Below are 18,455 nucleotides of genomic sequence, written 5' to 3' on the forward strand. Positions count from 1 at the left end.
CCTCGCTTTTATCCTTTTCCTCCCGTCCTTTCACCTGTGCCCCTGTTGGTCCATGCCGCCATGCGTCTCCACTCTCCACGGCCAAAACAGCTCTGCTTTGCTCTGATGAAGCACCTGAAACAACAATTTGGCATATGGCAATCGCAAGTGAAGCAATTCTTCTCACTCAGCAAGCTAAAATGCTGCATGGTTTTATTTTTTATTTTATTTTTGCGAATAATGCTGCATGGTTTTATGAAATAACATTATGGCCAATGTCCTAAAATGTTTTAGGGCCACTCAAACCAGCCCTAAAAATTGGTAGGAAGGGGAAGAAGAGTCGGTCTTGTTTTAGTGCTAGGACCAGTAACGAACTGGATGGGCATGTGGCAAGGGATGGGAGAACGATACCTGCCTACTTGGCAAAAAGCCCATGATTGAAGCATAAAGGGAGTTGGGTTTTGAGGAGCAAAGAGAAAGAAGCTTCAAGCTTTTTTCGTGTGGAATACTATAGCAGTGGATAAGCATGTGATGCAGCGATCGTATCAACTGGGATCCCGTGTGTTTTTCTCCCGATGGCAGAGTGTTTTTTTCGAGTACTCCCTCCGTCCCAAATTCTAGGTCGTTTTGGTATTTCTAGGTTTATAGATTTTGCTATGCACCTAAATATATATTTTGTCTAGATATATAACAAAAACTATAAATCTAAAAATATTAAAATAATCTATAATTTAGGACAGAGGGAGAAGGGAGTAGGATTATGCCCATAGAAAGGGAGCTCCCATAAAAAATCTTCACTATCAGCTTCTAGCTTCGCTTTTGCCCTTCTGATGAAAACGTAGCTTTGCCTGCTATACCACCTGCAGTTCCGATCCACCATGTTCATGTTGGCCGATGAGTATAAATTGACTTTGCATTAGGTTTTTATTTCTGTAAGCTAAGAATTGCTTTTGATTAGCTTATCCAATATGCTAATAAACTAATGCCTACTCGTTTTAGCTTGAAAATTAATACAAACATTGAATTCATGATCTCAACCACTAAAACAGTCTAAGGTAGCATACTGAAAACAGGGCGCAAAGTTGAGCTCGTGCATCTTAATTAGTAAATTTCAGACAACACCTACACAATATCAATAACAATCCGGGTAAAAAAAATATCAATAACAATCGTTCTATCAGTTAGTTGACGGTCTTTTATGTAGCATTTATTGCCCCCTAAATAATTGGTGAATGCAAACCTTCCTTGAAAGCGCAATTCGTTGGAAGATGAAAGAGAATAATGGATAAAGTTGTGATGATGATATGGAATGTTACAATTATTAGGGAGCGGGAGGAAGCATGGTGGCTCTATCCATGGAGTAAGCAGCCCATATTCGAATCCCGTTGCTCGTCTTCACTAGAGTGGAAAGACGCGGTCTGACGAGGGTAACTCCGGTGCCTAGCATTCTCACAATGCAGAAGTCTACTTTAACGTTACAATTATTTTATTCGAACTATTATGTTGTTGTCATGACAGTGAGTTTCATTTTTGCTCATCTCTCTCTCTAACAACTGTGGATGTAGATTTTATGGAAAACGTTGCGTGTATATAAATTTCACCTACGAATGGTAAATAATGTTTACCTTTAATTGTGTTTAGTATAGCGTAGGGGCTTATTCATCGACTGTTTCCCACAAAGGCTTCTAAGTTTTTTTTTTCAAGAAGCAAATGGGTGAGCATCATCAGTCTTCTACACCAAGATGAGTCTGTTAGCTGAGACAGCACAGAGTCACTGACAACGACATGTATAAACAATAGGACATAAGCGAGGACCACCAAGATATAACCAGCTATATCATAATATCAGTGGATATGCTTGTACCTCCATATGTTATATACGCCATAAATAAATATAGGTCCTACCTGAATATATGCTTATTACACCTTTTATGTTTTTTATAGACATTGTTGATACCATTATATTACCAACCGAACAAAAAGTGAGACACCACCACAACAGAAGCCCGAGATCAACTCAATTTATATAATGATGGTGGAAACATAAACCAGCTTAAATCCTTTGGATAGATGAAATACTACGACGAAAACACAAACCACCTTCAGTCTTTTTGAATGGATGAAATATCCTATGCTTTCGTATACGTCAAGAAAACCTCCTCTTATATAGAAAGGGAATGCACAGCTGCACCGCTTTTCAGCTAGCATTTTGAAACCATTTTATATGATATACTTATCCGCTTTCCAGTTGACTTGATGCGAGTTTTTTAACTAGTGCCATCTCAACTAAATATGAGAAAAAAAGTTGGGACGACACTAATTAAAGAACCCGATATCAACTAAGCGATCGAAACTAAACCCTCTTTAGGTAGATGAAAAGTCCCTTATGGCGACACCGAAAAATATTTTGTTAAAAAGTGGCGCAAAAAACTCGCCGCATTCCAGCTAACACATGAATCGTCCCGCAAAATAAAATGCTTTCTCCTGGTCACACTCTCGTGTATGCCAAAAACCCCTTTCGTCACAGGCTCTATCACCTCGAATCCCTCTACGGACAAAACCGCACACTTTTAGGCGCCGCATGCGATTACTTTCCAGTTCTAGCCGTCATTGCCGCTCACTAAAAGAGATTTTAGGGACCACCGAAATAGAGAGACGCAGATAATTCTAGGTACGCAGCACACAAACCGCTCTCACAATTCCACATACGAATGACGCCCAAGGTAATATGTGTATGTGTGTATATATTTAGAGGATGTTTGGATCCATGGACTAAAAATTGGATCCTGGACTAATTTTTAGTTCGGCTCACATCGGATGTTTGATACCAATTAGAAAGACTAAACGTGAACTAATTATAAAACTAATTGCATAAGCCGTGACTAATTCGCGAGATAAATCCATTAAATCTAATTAATCTATGATTAACACATATTTACTGTAGCATCACATGGTCAAATCATGAAATAATTAGGTTTAATAGATTCGTCTCGCAAATTAGCCTTCATTTATCCAATTAATTTTATAATTAATCTATTTTTGATACTCCTACTTAATACCTAAATATTCGACTAAACTTTAGTCTCGTATACTAGGGAGCTACAGGACCAGAGCCAGGAGAGCATACCCTACTCTACTTGCAGTAGTGGCCCTCCCCCCTTCCCCAGTTCGATCTCCCCGGGCCCCACCAAGCTCCACCCTTCATGTCCTCCCGTCCAGCCGTCCGTCCCCTGTAGCCTCTCTCTCTCTCTCTGTCTCGCGCGTTCCTTCGCAAGCCGCCCGCAGTTCCTCACCAACTTCCGGCTCCCTTCCTTCCCCCCACGCCCTCTCCCGCGTAATCCAACCGCTAATAATAACCGCCGGTCTGATTAGCGCCATCCCCACCGCTATAATTACGCCCCCGCCTGCGCGCGCGGGCCTATCAGCCCTAGGTAACCCGGCCGCCTCCGCTGCTCGCTCGCCTCCTCACTCGCGCGCGTGCCTTGTCGCGTCTAGTCAGCTGCTAGCTAGGGTTAGGGTTTGCCGCTGCTGCTGCTGCTGCGCGCGCGCGCGTGCATGCGCGTGGGCTGGGCGCGGCAGGGATGACGCCGCAGCGGTCGCCGGCGGGGGCCGGAGGTGGAGGAGGAGGAGCAGGGGGAGGAGGAGGTGGAGGGGGAGGGGGAGGCGGCGGCGGCGGGGGCACGTCGGCGCTGCACTACCTCAGCGGGCCGTACGGGGACACCACCTTCACCAAGGTCTTCGTGGGGGGCCTCGCGTGGGAGACGCGCAGCGAGGGGCTGCGCGCGCACTTCGAGGTCTACGGGGACATCATGGAGGCCGTCGTCATCACCGACCGCGCCACGGGCCGCTCCAAGGGCTACGGATTCGTGAGCACGCCTTCTCTCCTCTGTTTTTTTTCTTGTCCGTATCTGCCGTTCTGGTTTGGGACGCTTGGTCCGTACGTTTCTTTTTTCTCTGTTGGGGATCAGGGGCCAGGTTCGATTCTGGAGCTGAAGGTTGTGATTCTCTGCGCGAGATGGAGTTTGTGGGTTGAATTCGGAGTTTTAGTGATCAGCGGTGGCTGCGATGGCTGCGGCAATTGGAGGCGAAGGTCTTAGAATTTGGCAGTTTTGCATCCCTTGCCCGGGAAATTTGGTGGATTGTTGACTCCTTAGCCATAGAATCGAGGGGAAGAGCTAGATTTTGTTATACAGAGTGAACGAATAGCTCCCCTGTTAAGCATTTCTAGGGTTTATATGTTGAATTTCTTTAGGCACTTGGTTCAGTTATTTGCTGTTGGAATTGGAACAAAATTTAGTATTTCTCCCCTGTGAATCAGGGAACTGTTTGAATTTTGTTAGCAGTATTATGGAATTAGTGCACCTTTTGTTTTTTCCAAATTCAGCTCAGATATTTTGTCTTTTTCCATTTCTGATTCATCTTAATTATGTGTGGAGGTGTGTACAGGTAACCTTTAGGGACCCGGAGTCGGCAAGGATGGCCTGCATGGACCCATACCCGGTGATAGACGGGCGGCGCGCTAATTGCAATCTCGCCATCTTGGGGAGGCCTGGTCCAGCTGTGCCTTTCGGTAGGTCTGCTAACTTGGTTCCCTGTTATCCTTTTTTTTCCCCGGACACCTTGTTTGCCTAATTGCACAGCTGTCATCTGTATTGAAATATTATGTGGAACAATAGATTGATTAGATTGGGAGATAGAGGTTACATATATATAGGGGTGAGGAGATCTTGGGTTTATAGAAACAGAACCAGACAAGATCTCCTCCTATCTCTATCTAACCATATCTGGGCCGGCCAGGCTTGAAGCCCACGGCACATGACCCTTCCATACATACGCACACATATACATCTAACATGTACATATGATTCTTTCCAGCTGCTTAAGATCTTAGTGTAATGTAATTTCTTAATCAATTGCCCTATTCCCAATGTATTGGATTCATCACCATCATGAAATTTTCTATGATTCCGTTGTTACAAAACTTGATGCTCAGGTTTGTGCACCGCCCCTGCTTTTCAACCACTAACTAGTAGTCTTGTCACTAGATCTAAAAGAAGGAAAATGACTTGTCAGCAGAGGAGTGTTAGATATTTAATTCCTTGCCTGATCATTCATAGCACCAAAGAAGGCTGTACTGCTGTAGGATCTTCTACAAGCTCATATATAAAAGAGGCATTAGCTGTTAAAAATAAACAAACCAATACAGCTACTAGTCCTCTTTGCCAACTATGTTTGGGGGTAGTGTTGGACTTGATTGAAGGGAATAATAGATAACAGAATGAGTATGAGCTGGTGGGTGGTAGAAAGGGTTGGCAATCATCACTGCTTTTCGATTAAAATTGTCCACTTACATGTCAGACATCTATTTCATAGTCTGCAACTTGGAAGGATCGATTTTAATCATCAGAAGATGCACATCTTTGCTTGTGATGGAATGCAATGCTTTTGAGATGTTTCCTGTTATTCATGGGCCTTCTTGGATAATTTTTCTATACACACTGCTACAAAGGGAGAAGGTAGTAAAATAACAAAGGTTTCTTAAGTTTACTAGAAAATTAATGGCTTGCGCTTCTCTTTCAGAAGATTACTGGCCAAAGATTCATCAGTAGAAAGTCTAAACTGCAATATAACTCCATGATCCATGCACACTCTTGTTGTATATTAGCCAACAAGTTTCCCTTATACTCGAGGCTAGTCTCAGTTGCAAAAACTTGTTGCTAAGAAACTTTCTTATTGCTTCATGTAATTCACGAATGTTCACCTTTTTAGCCTCTGTGTGTGTATTCAATTATCATGATAAAATTTCCCCTTCTTTTCAATGTGGTAGTAGCGCCTGTAAGGCCGGTCATCCCATACAATGGAGGTGTGGCGGTTCCAGGGGGCATGTATGTGCAAAGCCCAACCTATCAGCAACCCCCTTACAACTACTCACAGGCCTTTGTATATCCTTCCTATGGGTAGGTTAACAGTTCATTTAATGCATTGTTAGAACAGCTATGAATTTGATCTGTTAGGTTGTGAATGTCTGGCATCATGATTAAAGTTGTAGCTAGTCTGGAACTTATGATATGCAGGATGTAGTGTAGATAATTTTCCTTGCAAGAATACCTTTTTATTTCCAAGTGAACAGCCCAGCTGTTCAAGTGCTGACCAGTTGTTTTTTTATGCAGGCCATCAACATATGGACCTGAATACTTATATCAGCAGGTGGAAAACTCCAGAGTCATTAAACCATATTTTTTTCTTGTATAAATAAATTGAAATTGTTGCTCATTTGTTTTATTTTTAGCTTTGTAGAATGCATATGGTCCGTATGTTGGACAACAGTATGTTCCAGTTTACGGCGGCCCCAGGACGGTAGGCCCAGCAGTCTACCCATATGGGCAGTTTGGCCAACCTGTACCAAGTGATCACGCTTATTCTCCTGGTTATGCACCAAGTCATGGTCTCCCACTATCGAATCAGAATGTTAATGCTGCAAATGTTGTGCGCATGCCACCTGTTCAGCAACAATTTCCTCCAGGTAACTTTCCTCTGTCGTGTTGAATCAAACATACTTGTCCAAGAATATTTGTTCAATTGCTCAGGACCAGCCTGTCATGCTCTTCATATAATTCGTAAAGTACTTTTTGTGAAAACAGGAGGTCCACGCCCTCAGCAACAGATTTTGGTCCCTGCTCGTGCACCACCATTCCCACAGAACAACATTTCTGAACAAGCATCGGGCTGACAAGGATGCCAGAAAGTGACAAATTTGAGGTGTGTTTACCTTTCAAGTACTCCTACATGCTTTCCCATTAATCTGTTCCTACATATGTTCCATTAATCTGTTGTAACATCTTGTTTCCCGCACTGTAGGTATCCTATAGTCTGCAGCAGGACTAAGAACAGCAGAACCGCTAAATTGGGCGGCATGCTTCTTTTTCTTGCAAAAACTGTTTTCTTTTGCACTGTAAAGGTTAGTTATTGCATTTATCTAACACCTACAGCATGTCCTTTTTAAAAAAAGAAACAAGGACATCGGAGCATGTTGCATCTTGGCTGAATCAATCTCTGTTTATCACCATATTCCAGGTTGTCATTATCCATGGTTACCAGAATTCGTATAATGTGAATGTCTTTTACCTGCCCCGCTGGATGGGGTAGGAAAGTGCTGAAGCCTGAAGATGAAGCCACTCTTGTTCAGCTTCTGTCAGTGTCTGTACATTCCCCATCTCCTGCCAGAAATTCTGATAGCTGGTGGTCTGTGCATGGACCAAGTGGATGCCGGAATTGGGGTCCGGCCTCCAACCTGTGTATAATATAGGTCATGTAGGTCCAAATCGTAGAACAGGTCCATTCTTTCGAACATCTGGTTGTGTATATCCATTCTTCTTCTTTGTCCTTTTTCGGTTCCTTCAGTGCATGCTTTCATGTCGCATTAGGGCATAGGTCTAGGTCTTTCAGTGTCATTGCATCGTCGGTGGGTTTTGTACATTATTATCCTGAAGCTGTAAAATTATACATCACCTATGTCAACTGCAACCAAATAATGACAATCCTATCCTGGGAAAGAATGTGGGTATGTTACAAGTTGCAACGAACAATAAGGAAAAAAAATCTGGAGAATATTTCACTATACTGTTGACCCGTTTCTATGAACAAAGTAAACATATATGACCGATACATGAGCGAGAATGAAAGTTATCCTGATGACATCTACCTCTAGTTTAATTGCACAAAAAGTTACAAAGTACTCCATCCCAAATTATAAGTTGCTTTGACTTTTTTGATACATTCACTTTGCTATGTATATAGATATAACAATAAGTATAGATGTATAGCAAAGTGGATGTACCAAAAAAGTCAAAGCGACTTATAATTTGGGATGGAGTAACAAACAACTTAAAAATGATATCCGTTTTATCATGTTATATACACTCGATCGAGGGGATGGCAATGCTAGCATGGAACCCTGAGAAGTTGAGGCCACCTGCATTTTGGGTCAAAAATTGCTCGGTGCAAAGCCAGCGAGACAACCAGCTCAATTGACACAGATGTTACGACACAGTAAGAAAGCACCTAGAACCACCGAGGTAGTGACCATTCCGAATGTAGTGCAAAGCCAGCGAGACAACCAGCTCAAATGACACAGATGTTACAACACAGTAAGAAAGCACCTAGAACCACCGAGGTAGTGACCATTCCGAATGTATAGCCAGATGCACCTGGGGTGCCAGCATATTGGTTAATCCATCGTAGGGTCATGGACAGAACTACAGCGTCAAAATGGGTCACAAAACTGTACACTCTGCATGTGACTATCTGTCATCATACTCGTATCATAGGGCCTATAACTGATTGGAAGATATTGTACAGCGCGAGTTGAACTTCTCCTGAGCTATGCTCACAGCGGATCAGATCAACTAACAATGGGAAAAAGAAGGGCAATATTCTGCCAAAAGAGTCCCTCTCCAGATCGCCCAGCAATTTCATGACTTGAAGGACCAGCAAAGTCCTGGCGGCCAGTTCCTCTTTCTTAGTAGTGCTCAGTGGCACTGCACAATTTAAAGGTGGATTTCTTTGAGACGATTGATCACATGGTTCGTGTCCTGCACACTTCAGATAAGTTCGCAGTATTTTCTTGCAGGTATTAAGTACTTGTGATTCTATGTTCATTTCTTCCGACAGGGATGGATCGTCATGTTGCAGAGCTTGTAGAAGTTTGAGGTAACTCTGGAAGGATTCATTTTCGAAATGGACAATGGCTGGCTCAGATACCTCCAAAAGGGAACATGCTTTATGAAATTTCATCTGCAAGGAAGATTCAGAGCTCACTTCACTTGAATGTGTCGCGATAGCTGACACCATCTCCAAAAGAATGCTCATATGCTCAGCACAAAGATATTTTCGGTGCTCCTCATATAATTTAATAATGCTCTGCAAGAAAGAAAACAAAATACTGTCATGTTAGAATTGTCTGAAAATTTAGAAACAAAGATTGACAATTCCAGATTACTTGTTCATTAGTTAAGAAGTTCTCCTGTGTGACCTAAAAATCAAAATCTAGAATCTATGACACACATGCCATCTTAACAGAAGCAAGCTGCCCATAGAGGCAACTGGGGAAGGTTCAGTTAAAAATGTAAAGAAATCAGGATATGCCAATGCCAATGTTACAGTTTCACAGCTGACAGCCTGACACCAAGGGCAATTAGGATGTAATCAGCGGCTTCAAACAGAAATCTGTTAGTTTTAATTACGCTATTCTATCTCCAAAAATTTGGCTCTTATTCCTAGATTGACTTTGTTATGGCAGCCTCTACTTAAGGGCATGCATGGCACTTCTATTGGGTAAGAAATAAGAAGCCTCTCTTCATCAGCATCCTTCCCTCTTTCCTTAGCTGGGGCACAAAGGTGCCACAGCTTGCAGGCCGAAGCCAAAGCTGGATCACCCGAGGAAGGCTCATAGTTAGCATTTGCTTACCAATATCAGGAACGTAAAGTCTACCCTACTGTTCAGCAGCTTTCATGCCGACTGATATACTGCCTGAGACAGGGCATGGCTTTAAAGTTGAGAAAGAAGGGCCAAAGCTCTTTGGAGAACCAGACTTTGTCTATCTTAGAGATCAAATTGGATGATAGATTTTTCTCGATCGAAAACAAATCAGTGGGGCCATGCATCCCTTCCTCCCGATGTCATTATTTCACCCCCGATCTCTCAAAAGTTAGCATTCTAGTGGAAGAAAACCAAACCCTAGCTTTTGTATTTAGGATTTTATAGGCACTTGAAAATCCAAATAATTTGGCCAAACCCCGATGTCTTGCATCTAGCCATCCAAAAAAGGGTAATCTAAATACATTTGGCAAAAATAAAAACTTCAATACCTGAATCACTACAAGAAGTAGGGCCATATGATTCTTCAGTTTGACAATAGCATAGGAAGCCGTCTCCATATTAGCTTCCTCTTCATCATTACTGTACATTTCATGATCCAAATATTGCTCGGTTTCTGAATAAGAATCAAGTCTATCTGAGATTTCAATATCTTGCATCATCCTTACAATTTTAGAAAATATGACAAAGGTATGTGTCACTGATTCTTTGAAGCAGACCAATATCTCTTTCCATTCCTCCTCAGAAAGTTTGTTACCAAGCCCCTCTGTTAAACGCATAATTGCAGACACACCAGTGGTAGCACAATGCTTGTAGGGACTTCTGACAAAATTTGTGACAATGGATGCAGTTCTAGCAAATTCTGGCCGTATCACATCAAAGAAATTAACAAACAAACCCACCAAGCATTTCATTGCCAGCGTTTGTGTTTCAAGATCAGGTAAATTGGATGTTGAAATCTGATCATTAGGTATGGGCATTTCACTGTTAAATAGAGGATAAACAATACGCTCAAAGATATCGGTCCAAATTGCCTGTGAAAACAAGTGCCCATGATCCTTTAAAGTGTCAAAAAGTACTCCTACAGCACCTTTCTTGATAGTCAGTCTCGGATCAGTCGTCAATTTGGCTAAACCTGAAATGACAAAAAAGGTATCGATTTAAATGTTCATGTGCTTCAGATTATCATCCAACAAGAATATTCAACCTGCATGATAAAATAAACCCAATATAATAATTCAAGGCAAAAAAGAATGCTGTACCCGCAAGGAGAGGCACCCAGAGGGAAACATAACCATCTTTGTGCACAGTGGCATTTCCACCCGACATGTCTGAATTCATGGGTTGTTCAGCACCCCTATCTTGACGCACAAATCCTTCCTCAGCAAGTCTAACAGCACAGAATCGAAGAAACGCAATAGCATTGAGATTGGCATCACTGTTAAACTGGCTACTCGTAAATGCAATAAGACAAGTAACACAATCAGTAAATGTTGTTGTCTCTGTTTCAGTTACGTGATGAAAATAATCTCGAATAATTTTTTCCACAGTCTCAAATGCCAATAGAACTGTACTTCTTGTATCATCAGCGGCGGCAAAAGTAAAAACCTGTAGGTCGATGACATTTTACAAGACAGGACACAAAAGTCACTAACTTGCAGATAAATTTGAACAAAAATATCAGAATAAACTTAACATAAAAATCAATACATACCATAAAAACACCTTTCCACCCAGACTTTATGTTATGCACCCGACTCAGAACCATCTGTGAGACACACCTAACAATAAGCTCCCGTACTTCTGGAGCTTTACTCCTCTGCATAACAACCACAAAAGGTCTAAGGAATTCATTTTGAAAGTTATAGTTCGCCAGTTCCTCCCTTTCTAGAAACTTCATGGCCAGCTGCCTCAGAGAGTCCATCACAAATATAGAGACAGAAAGATTTTCCAACAACCCAACAGACACAAAAAAGTCTGACAAAACTTTCCAAATACGAGACCACACCAGACGTATGCGGTTCATATTGTAGTGCCTGCACAAACAAAGTTCGGAATTAGAGTAGTCAAAAGGCATCAAGTCATGCCTGCTGTTGCCATAAACAAAGATAAGATTTTTTTAGGTGGGTCTGAGAAACTTCTTACGCGATCTCTACTATTTTTGTAAGGCAGAAGATACGAGGGTCCATTGGAGACTGCAGCTCAGTCATTGAGACCTTACAAAGAGCCTTCACAAAAGCAACAATTGCATCACCATTTAATCTTTGGCTATGGGCAAAGATATGATTTAACTCAACAATGCCAATCTGATCCAACAAATTTATGTTCGATAGGAAATTATTGATCTGTTCAGGAGTGACCAGTGCTGACACACTGGTTTTTGCCACTGTGCTGTCATAAGTACCCCCTCTAACAGCAGCCATTACAGCAGGATTCTGAAGAGCATTGGTTTTCTTGGAAGATATAACAGAAGTAGACTTCTGAGTTTTATCTTCTGACTCAATCAGAGGAACTGTCAGAAATGAAGCATCAGTGGGAACCCCTTCTCCAAGCAGATGTAAATGCTCAAACCGTGATAAACAAGTTAAGACATGCTCCCAAGCTTCTTGCAAGTAATTGCCATCTTCGATTGCGATAGATATTATAGCCTGTTCATGTGAACATAAGGAAACTTATCATCCCACCGTTTTGAAACAGCCAGATTTTGGGGCAACCATGCAAATGCCCAAGAATATGCACTAGGTTCAAGAATCAGCAGATTTTCTCTCTTTTATGTTTTGCAACGAGGGTTAACGAGGACAAATAAACTATACACCTTTCTTACTAAAAACAGACTGCTCAGCAACAAATTATCAGTAACCTTTAAATTACACAAGTGAATATGCTTTGTGTGGCCTCTTACCTTCATAGCATCAACATTTACTAAAAACAGACTGCTCAGCAACAAATTATCAGTAACCTTTAAATTACACAAGTGAATATGCTTTGTGTGGCCTCTTACCTTCATAGCATCAACATTTTTTTGCTTCATGTCTGCAGCAGAATGGAGGGATGTGAATTTAGCTATGGAAGTTAAGAAAGCATCCCTCTGTGTCTGCATGCACATAACAGAAGTGATATGAACGGAAAATCTTAATCCCTTTAAACACTGTGATGTGGAAGCCTTATCGTCACACTGATCAAGGAGGACACTGAATGCAGCCATCATAGGAGCCCAACAGGACTCCATCATGGATCTTAAAATGGTTGCATCAGCAATAACATAAAATGTGGACCTGTATTATGCACAACCTCAAATTAATATATGATGCTGAGGGCATAAGTACTCTAACTGACAAAATCATGGTGATCTTACTCTAATTTGCCGCGCTTTGCTTTGAATTTTTCCTGGATGTGCTTAATGAGCAAGTCATTAGCTCCTACTGCCTTGTCTTCCGCCGGTCTCCAGTTGACAAAATTGATAATATTGTCTAAGCCTAGAAGCCTACTTACGCTATTGGATTGCTTGGTTTGTGCAACTGAGGAATCAGCACTCATTTTGATTTCATTGTTGACAATCTGATCATAAAGCGCACTCAGATAATCTTCTGGCAAATCCTTTCCATCATCTATTCCTCTGTTGTTGCGCATAAAATCTGCCTTAGACATCTGCACAAGAAAATATACATTACTTCATGAACCATCGCCAGATGCCAGGAAAATTATCATTAACGTACCTTGTTCTTCACCATTGGATTATGAGCATCAGTGTTTAGCAAGATCACAGAATAAGCAAGAACATATGCCGTATCTGCACTAGTAAAAGCATTTGGATTGCATTTACAGTAGCATTGAGCAAATTTCTCCATGATCCGATCAATTTTTTGAGCTTCTCCTGGTAATCTGAAACCTTGCAAGAAGAACCTAATTGCCTGACCAAAGTCCATGCTTTCAAAGTTTAATGCATCCACATAAGCATGCATAACTTTGAGGGGAAAGTCATCCCTTTCACCCAAATAGTCGCCTATCATTGTTGCATTTAAACCAGCAGTATTTCTCAAGAAAGAAGCCACATCTTCTGGAGATTGGCCTATTTTCTTGCTCCGAATGAGAAAATCAATACCTTTGGAAGGTTTTTTATTGAACAAGGTGATTCCTTTCTGCAAAAAGAAACTTTAGACCTATTAGTAATCCCAAAGACAGACAAAGTTTAATTGAGGAGAAATCAAAATTCAAGTAAGCGACCACACCTGAAGTTCCATCTTGTAAGCACGGCGCTGCTCAAGTGAGGAAGAGTCAGTTATGTCCGAGTTAATAGTGTCAAACTGCAGTTCATAATCCATTCCACTCCCTTCTTCTCCATTATGGATATTTTGATTGTCCACTGAACTTAGATTTTCAGAATTGCTGGGAGAAAATTCACCAATTCGCAGTTGTTGGTCCATCCATGCGCTCATCGACTTCATAATAGTTGCAAGGCACTTGACAGACTCAATCCTAAATGTTTGGTCTTGTGCAACAGTTAACGTTGTTGTAGATCCAGCGGGGACACCTAAAGCAGTCTTTAGTAGTCCATTGACAATCCTGTGAAGATCTGATAGAATTAACACCGTTTCACTGTATACTTAGGGAATAGCATATCTGTGGTGCAGCACATACAGCACAGCAGTACTAGAAGAGAACAATTATGCTCACTGTATCAAGTGGTTCTTTATATTTGACAAGAAAATTAATGAGTACACTGATGACAAAAAACGAAACTGAAGGAGAATACCCATCTGGAAAAAAAACAATAACGTACCTTTCAAAAATATTTGGTGCATCAACATCACAATCAAAGTTCACAAAGATATCAATAATAACATGAGGTTCTTTACATATCTTCTCCACAAAGTTTAGAACTGTCATCTTCTGCAAAAAACTAGGCTGGAGGACATTTTCAAGAACTCTTAAGATAAGCATAGGAAAAAACATTCCAATTTCCTCTTTCAAACCAGATCTAAACCTTGATATTAGACTCATAAAAATGGAACACAATAACTGAAAGACACTCATTGCAGACAAGGCACTGTTCTTCAACAATGATAAGCAAAGGTACTGCTTAACTGCTTCAAGATACCTGCATTAATAGGACAAAAAAAAACAGTATCAGTGTTAGGCCCATAACCAAATAATCAATTCAACATTTCAACTTCCACTTATCCACTATGAATTCTTTCGGGTGCTGCTGCTTGACGGATACATCCCCACATGACTAAGCTCTATCGTACTTCAAACAGCTTTACAATTTAAAGTATCAGCCAGTAGCACTACCATATTTTGCATTGGTGTTACCAATTAGTTATTTCTCCGACTCCCTCCACCAGTATCAGTTTGGATCTGCAGACCTGATAGGGTGTCCACTGTCCATGCATGTACTGTTAGCAAGCATGGGTTATATACACGGTTCGAAAATTCTAGCTGGTTAAATATCCATCACACTCTCTTGCAGCTCTCATTCTAGTTATATGAGAAAACTAGTTGATTATCAATAGTTGGAAGCTTTAGCACGTAAATGAGTACATCAAGGATATCTGATATAGACACTAAACCCGTCCTCCGAACACACAGTCATTGATCCTTCACCAGCCAGATCCTTGCCAGAACAACCTATATGACAGCTAATTGCACAAAACATGGCAAAAGACAGCCTTATTACCCGACCCGGTGACTAGGTGAAAATCATAGACGTTGCAAACGCTCTCATGTGTATGCTGGAAAGGGCTGGATCCAAATCATAAAGGTTTAGATCAAATCCAAACCAAGCCATAATTCCTGGCTTCACTAAAAAAAGTCTTAATTCCTGGTTCAAACAGGACATCAGTGCTGTTAAATATAACCATAAAATGTTTCAACATGTTCCACTTTACCCTACCTGGCTTCCAAAGTTCTACACTTATCATTTGCATTCTTCAAGATTCATTGCAGCAATAACAAAATAGAGATATTTAATGGAACATTGCAATAAAATAGATGATCGAACTGTCTTGGTATGGTACATACTTTTCATTTGTCTTCCAGAACGGCCCTGCATTGTCAACAACCATCCTAACCAGCTCGAGTGACAAAACCTTCCCCCGCAATAACATTGGATCATCGGGGCTCTCAGGCGTACCAAACTTCATTGACAACTTGCAGATGTTCTTGAACAAAGCCAGGCCGTCCTCCCTGATCTTGCTCATTCCACCATCCCCCCCACTGCCTTCCCCTTCGATTGGCACTGCATCCACAGGGGGTGCCTCCTCCGGCACGTCGCTCCCCTCCATGGCCTCGTTTATGAACGCCTGCGCCGCCTGCACGACGCTGGAGTCGTTGAGGCTGCGGTCGGAGAGGTCCATCATGTCCGCGGCGGAGACGGTGCGCACGCGCACGTCCATGTCATCGGCCTCAACGCGCGCGAACACGATGGCCAGCACCTGCGCGATGGCGAGCTTGGCGCAGAGCTGGTTCCCGCCGCTGGCGCTCCCGAGGTAGACGTTGTAGCACGCCTTGACCACCTGGCCCAGGCAGTCCCCGCTGACGGAGACGGCCGGGCACAGCGCGAAGGCGACGAGCACGCGCAGCACGGCGAGCTCGAGAGCGTCGTCGCCGCCGCCGCCGCCGAGCGAGACGCAGGAGAGCACGGCCGCGAAGAGCCTGGAGACCGGGGAGGGCGGCGAGGAGGCGGAGGGGTCCGCGGCGTCGACGTCGCCGCGGAGGAGGCGGAGGGTGAGGAGCCCCGCGACGCACTCGAGCGCCGGCTCGGCCACCTTCGGGGACCCCGGGTCGAGCGCGAGCAGCAGCGCGGCGAGGGCGGCGTCGGCGGTGGGCGCGGGGAGGCCTGGGACGGGGGAGGCCGGAGCCGCCGAGGGCTCGTCGGGCTCGGGCGCGGCGGGGGCGGAGCAGAGGAGGTCGAGCGCGGACTTGGAAGCGGCCACGAGCGCGGCGTGCCGGCGCCAGGAGGAGTGCTTGATGACCTTGTCGAGCGCGCGGGCGAGCACGCGGGCGGCCGGGGAGGCGCCGCCCGGGGCGCCCTCGGCGTCGGGCTCCGACGACATTGGGGGCGGTGGCGCGGGACAGGGGTGGCGGCGGCACGACTAGGCGGCGGGTGGACTCATCGGAGGCGGGGGTGGGGAGTACGGGAGATCTGGTGGGTGGCCGCCTGGCCGGTGACGCGTTGCTCTGCTCCGCTGCTGTTTGGTGCTGGTTCTAGAAGCAGCGTGGAAGCAGAAGGGAAGGTGACTTGGAACGGATCAACGGGGGACATTGCGAGTATTGGAACCGTGTCGTCCTGTCGCTTGCTTGCTTCGGGGCGAGGGCTCTCCAAGCTCTTTTTGGCAGAATTTCCTCAAAACTCGTTTGAATCTGTTAGAATTTTGAAATGCAGAAATTTTAGTAGGAAAAGAGTTTAATTTTCTCCGGGAATCATTAAAGTTATTGCCATCCAAGTAAGTATGGCTTGAAATGCTTGTACAGGGGCACTCAAAAAATCAGTTGTCCTATGCAGTTTAGCTTACTTGGCCTTTCAAATGATGTACTCGAAGCGATTCCCTGGTCTCAAAATCTCCACAAGTAACAGTCATACACTGTGCATGTCGAATTCCTGATTGCTGCGTGTGCTATTCTCTATCTCTCTCATCGTTGATCGCTGCTTGGTCTCGCATGAGAAATTTGCGATCTTCCGTGCATACCGAACCCTGGCCTTTTTTATGATCGAAAGTTCTGGCTTCAAGCATCTTCTAGTGAGGATGTGTCAGATCAAAATCATTATAAAGAAGAAGCACATATCCTAAACAACATGTAGTCAAGACCCAGAATGTACAAATGCAACTCTGGTATATCCAAAGAAAAACAATAGAGAAAATAATAAAAGGAACTGCATTATCTCGAAAATACATCTCTAGTAGACCTCACTTGTGGCTTGTTTTGTGATTCCGACTCATGAGGAATCATCAGTTGCCATGTGTCGACCTTAATTTCTGAAGGTCCCATCAGATGTGAAAAGACTACTCCCTCCATTTCATACTAGTTGTTATTCTAACTCAAAACTTTCTACCATTGACCAATAATTTTTCGGAAAAAAATACATAGTATTACATTATAAGATTTATGCTTTAAGATTAAGTGCCTCTTTGGCACAGCGTCTTGAGCAGCTTCTCCTCTGGCTTATTGGCTTCGACTGCCAAACGATTGTTTTGAAAAGGGTTTCACCGATGAAGTTGCAAAAAGCCCCGCAGAATGGGCTCTCTGTCTTCCATCGCGCCGGAGAAGCCATCTCTTCCATCGTGCCGGAGAAGCCAAAAAAAAAATAGCTCACCCCGGCTCATCCCATCACAACCGAAAAAAGACGCATGTGCCCTACTCTTTCATGGAAATTACATATGTTTGCCCCTGCTGCTCTCTCCTCTCCCTCCATCTCGCCCACAACGCCGGCATACCTGCTGATCACCCGTGGAGCTCGTTGATAGCGCGCCGCAGGAAAGGAGCAGCGGTGGCCCCAGGTCGCGGGTAAGAATGAAGGCACGCAGGCCGTGGCGGAGATGCGGCGCCACGGAGTAGAGCGGCGAGGGAGCAAGCGAGCAGCGTGACGGGTTGAGCAGGGCCAACCGGGGAGCAGCGCGGTGCTCGCGGGATGAGAACGGCGTGAGGCGACGGGGGATGGCGTGGAGCTCGTGATTTGTGGCCGAAACGGTCTGCGTCAAGGAATGAGGAGGATCGGGTAGAAAGGAAAGAGGAGAATCGGGTAGAAAAAAGAGGAGGAACGGATAATAAGGGGAAAAAGAAGGGTAGTAAAGAGAAAAAAAATAGAGAAAAGGAGAAAAAGGAAGGGGTATTAAGTCTATATAACAAGCTAATTATTCTATTCACTAATTTTATATTCTATATAAAAGTACACTATTAATCGAGGGAAAATATGAAAAAACAAGTCAAATAGGTAAGGGTATATTAGACATTTAACCTACTTCACCCATTCATGAAAAGTTAGCAAAAGTCGTTTCGCCAAACGTTTTGCTATGAGATAAGGCAGAGAGAAAAGTTGCTTTTTCAGATGAGGGAGCTCGAGCTGTTTTTTCACGGGCCAGAGTCGTGCTAAACGGGACCT

The 18,455-nt window shown here is 43.4% G+C and overlaps 2 protein-coding genes across 4 annotated transcripts; one reads left to right on the forward strand and one right to left on the reverse strand.

Annotated features, from left to right (window-relative positions):
- Nucleotides 1–3,224: 3,224 nt before the first annotated feature.
- LOC117852899 (uncharacterized) lies at nt 3,225–7,543 on the forward strand. 2 transcript variants are annotated; one of them, XM_034735195.2, is made up of 8 exons: nt 3,225–3,845; nt 4,426–4,549; nt 5,810–5,936; nt 6,150–6,186; nt 6,277–6,502; nt 6,621–6,738; nt 6,838–6,937; nt 7,054–7,543. In XM_034735195.2, the coding sequence occupies exons 1-6, from the start codon at nt 3,561–3,563 to the stop codon at nt 6,707–6,709; spliced, it is 888 nt and encodes a 295-aa protein (XP_034591086.1). In that variant the 5' UTR covers nt 3,225–3,560; the 3' UTR covers nt 6,710–6,738; nt 6,838–6,937; nt 7,054–7,543. The 2 variants fall into 2 exon arrangements, with proteins under 2 accessions (XP_034591086.1, XP_034591085.1); XM_034735194.2 differs by having other exon boundaries at nt 3,228–3,845; nt 5,807–5,936.
- A 493-nt stretch (nt 7,544–8,036) lies between these two features.
- Nucleotides 8,037–16,573, reverse strand: LOC117852897 (brefeldin A-inhibited guanine nucleotide-exchange protein 1). Of its 2 annotated transcripts, none has more exons than XM_034735191.2 (11): nt 15,377–16,573; nt 14,136–14,453; nt 13,585–13,918; nt 13,072–13,494; nt 12,711–13,003; nt 12,258–12,630; nt 11,501–12,003; nt 11,070–11,391; nt 10,618–10,963; nt 9,847–10,490; nt 8,037–8,898 (listed from the first exon to the last, which is right to left on the reverse strand). In XM_034735191.2, the coding sequence occupies exons 1-11, from the start codon at nt 16,408–16,410 to the stop codon at nt 8,290–8,292; spliced, it is 5,199 nt and encodes a 1,732-aa protein (XP_034591082.1). In that variant the 5' UTR covers nt 16,411–16,573; the 3' UTR covers nt 8,037–8,289. The 2 variants fall into 2 exon arrangements, with proteins under 2 accessions (XP_034591082.1, XP_034591083.1); XM_034735192.2 differs by having other exon boundaries at nt 12,357–12,630; nt 15,377–16,572.
- Nucleotides 16,574–18,455: the final 1,882 nt, after the last annotated feature.

The sequence above is a fragment of the Setaria viridis genome, chromosome 4 (genome assembly GCF_005286985.2).
Source record: "Setaria viridis chromosome 4, Setaria_viridis_v4.0, whole genome shotgun sequence".
Lineage (NCBI taxonomy): Eukaryota > Viridiplantae > Streptophyta > Magnoliopsida > Poales > Poaceae > Setaria > Setaria viridis.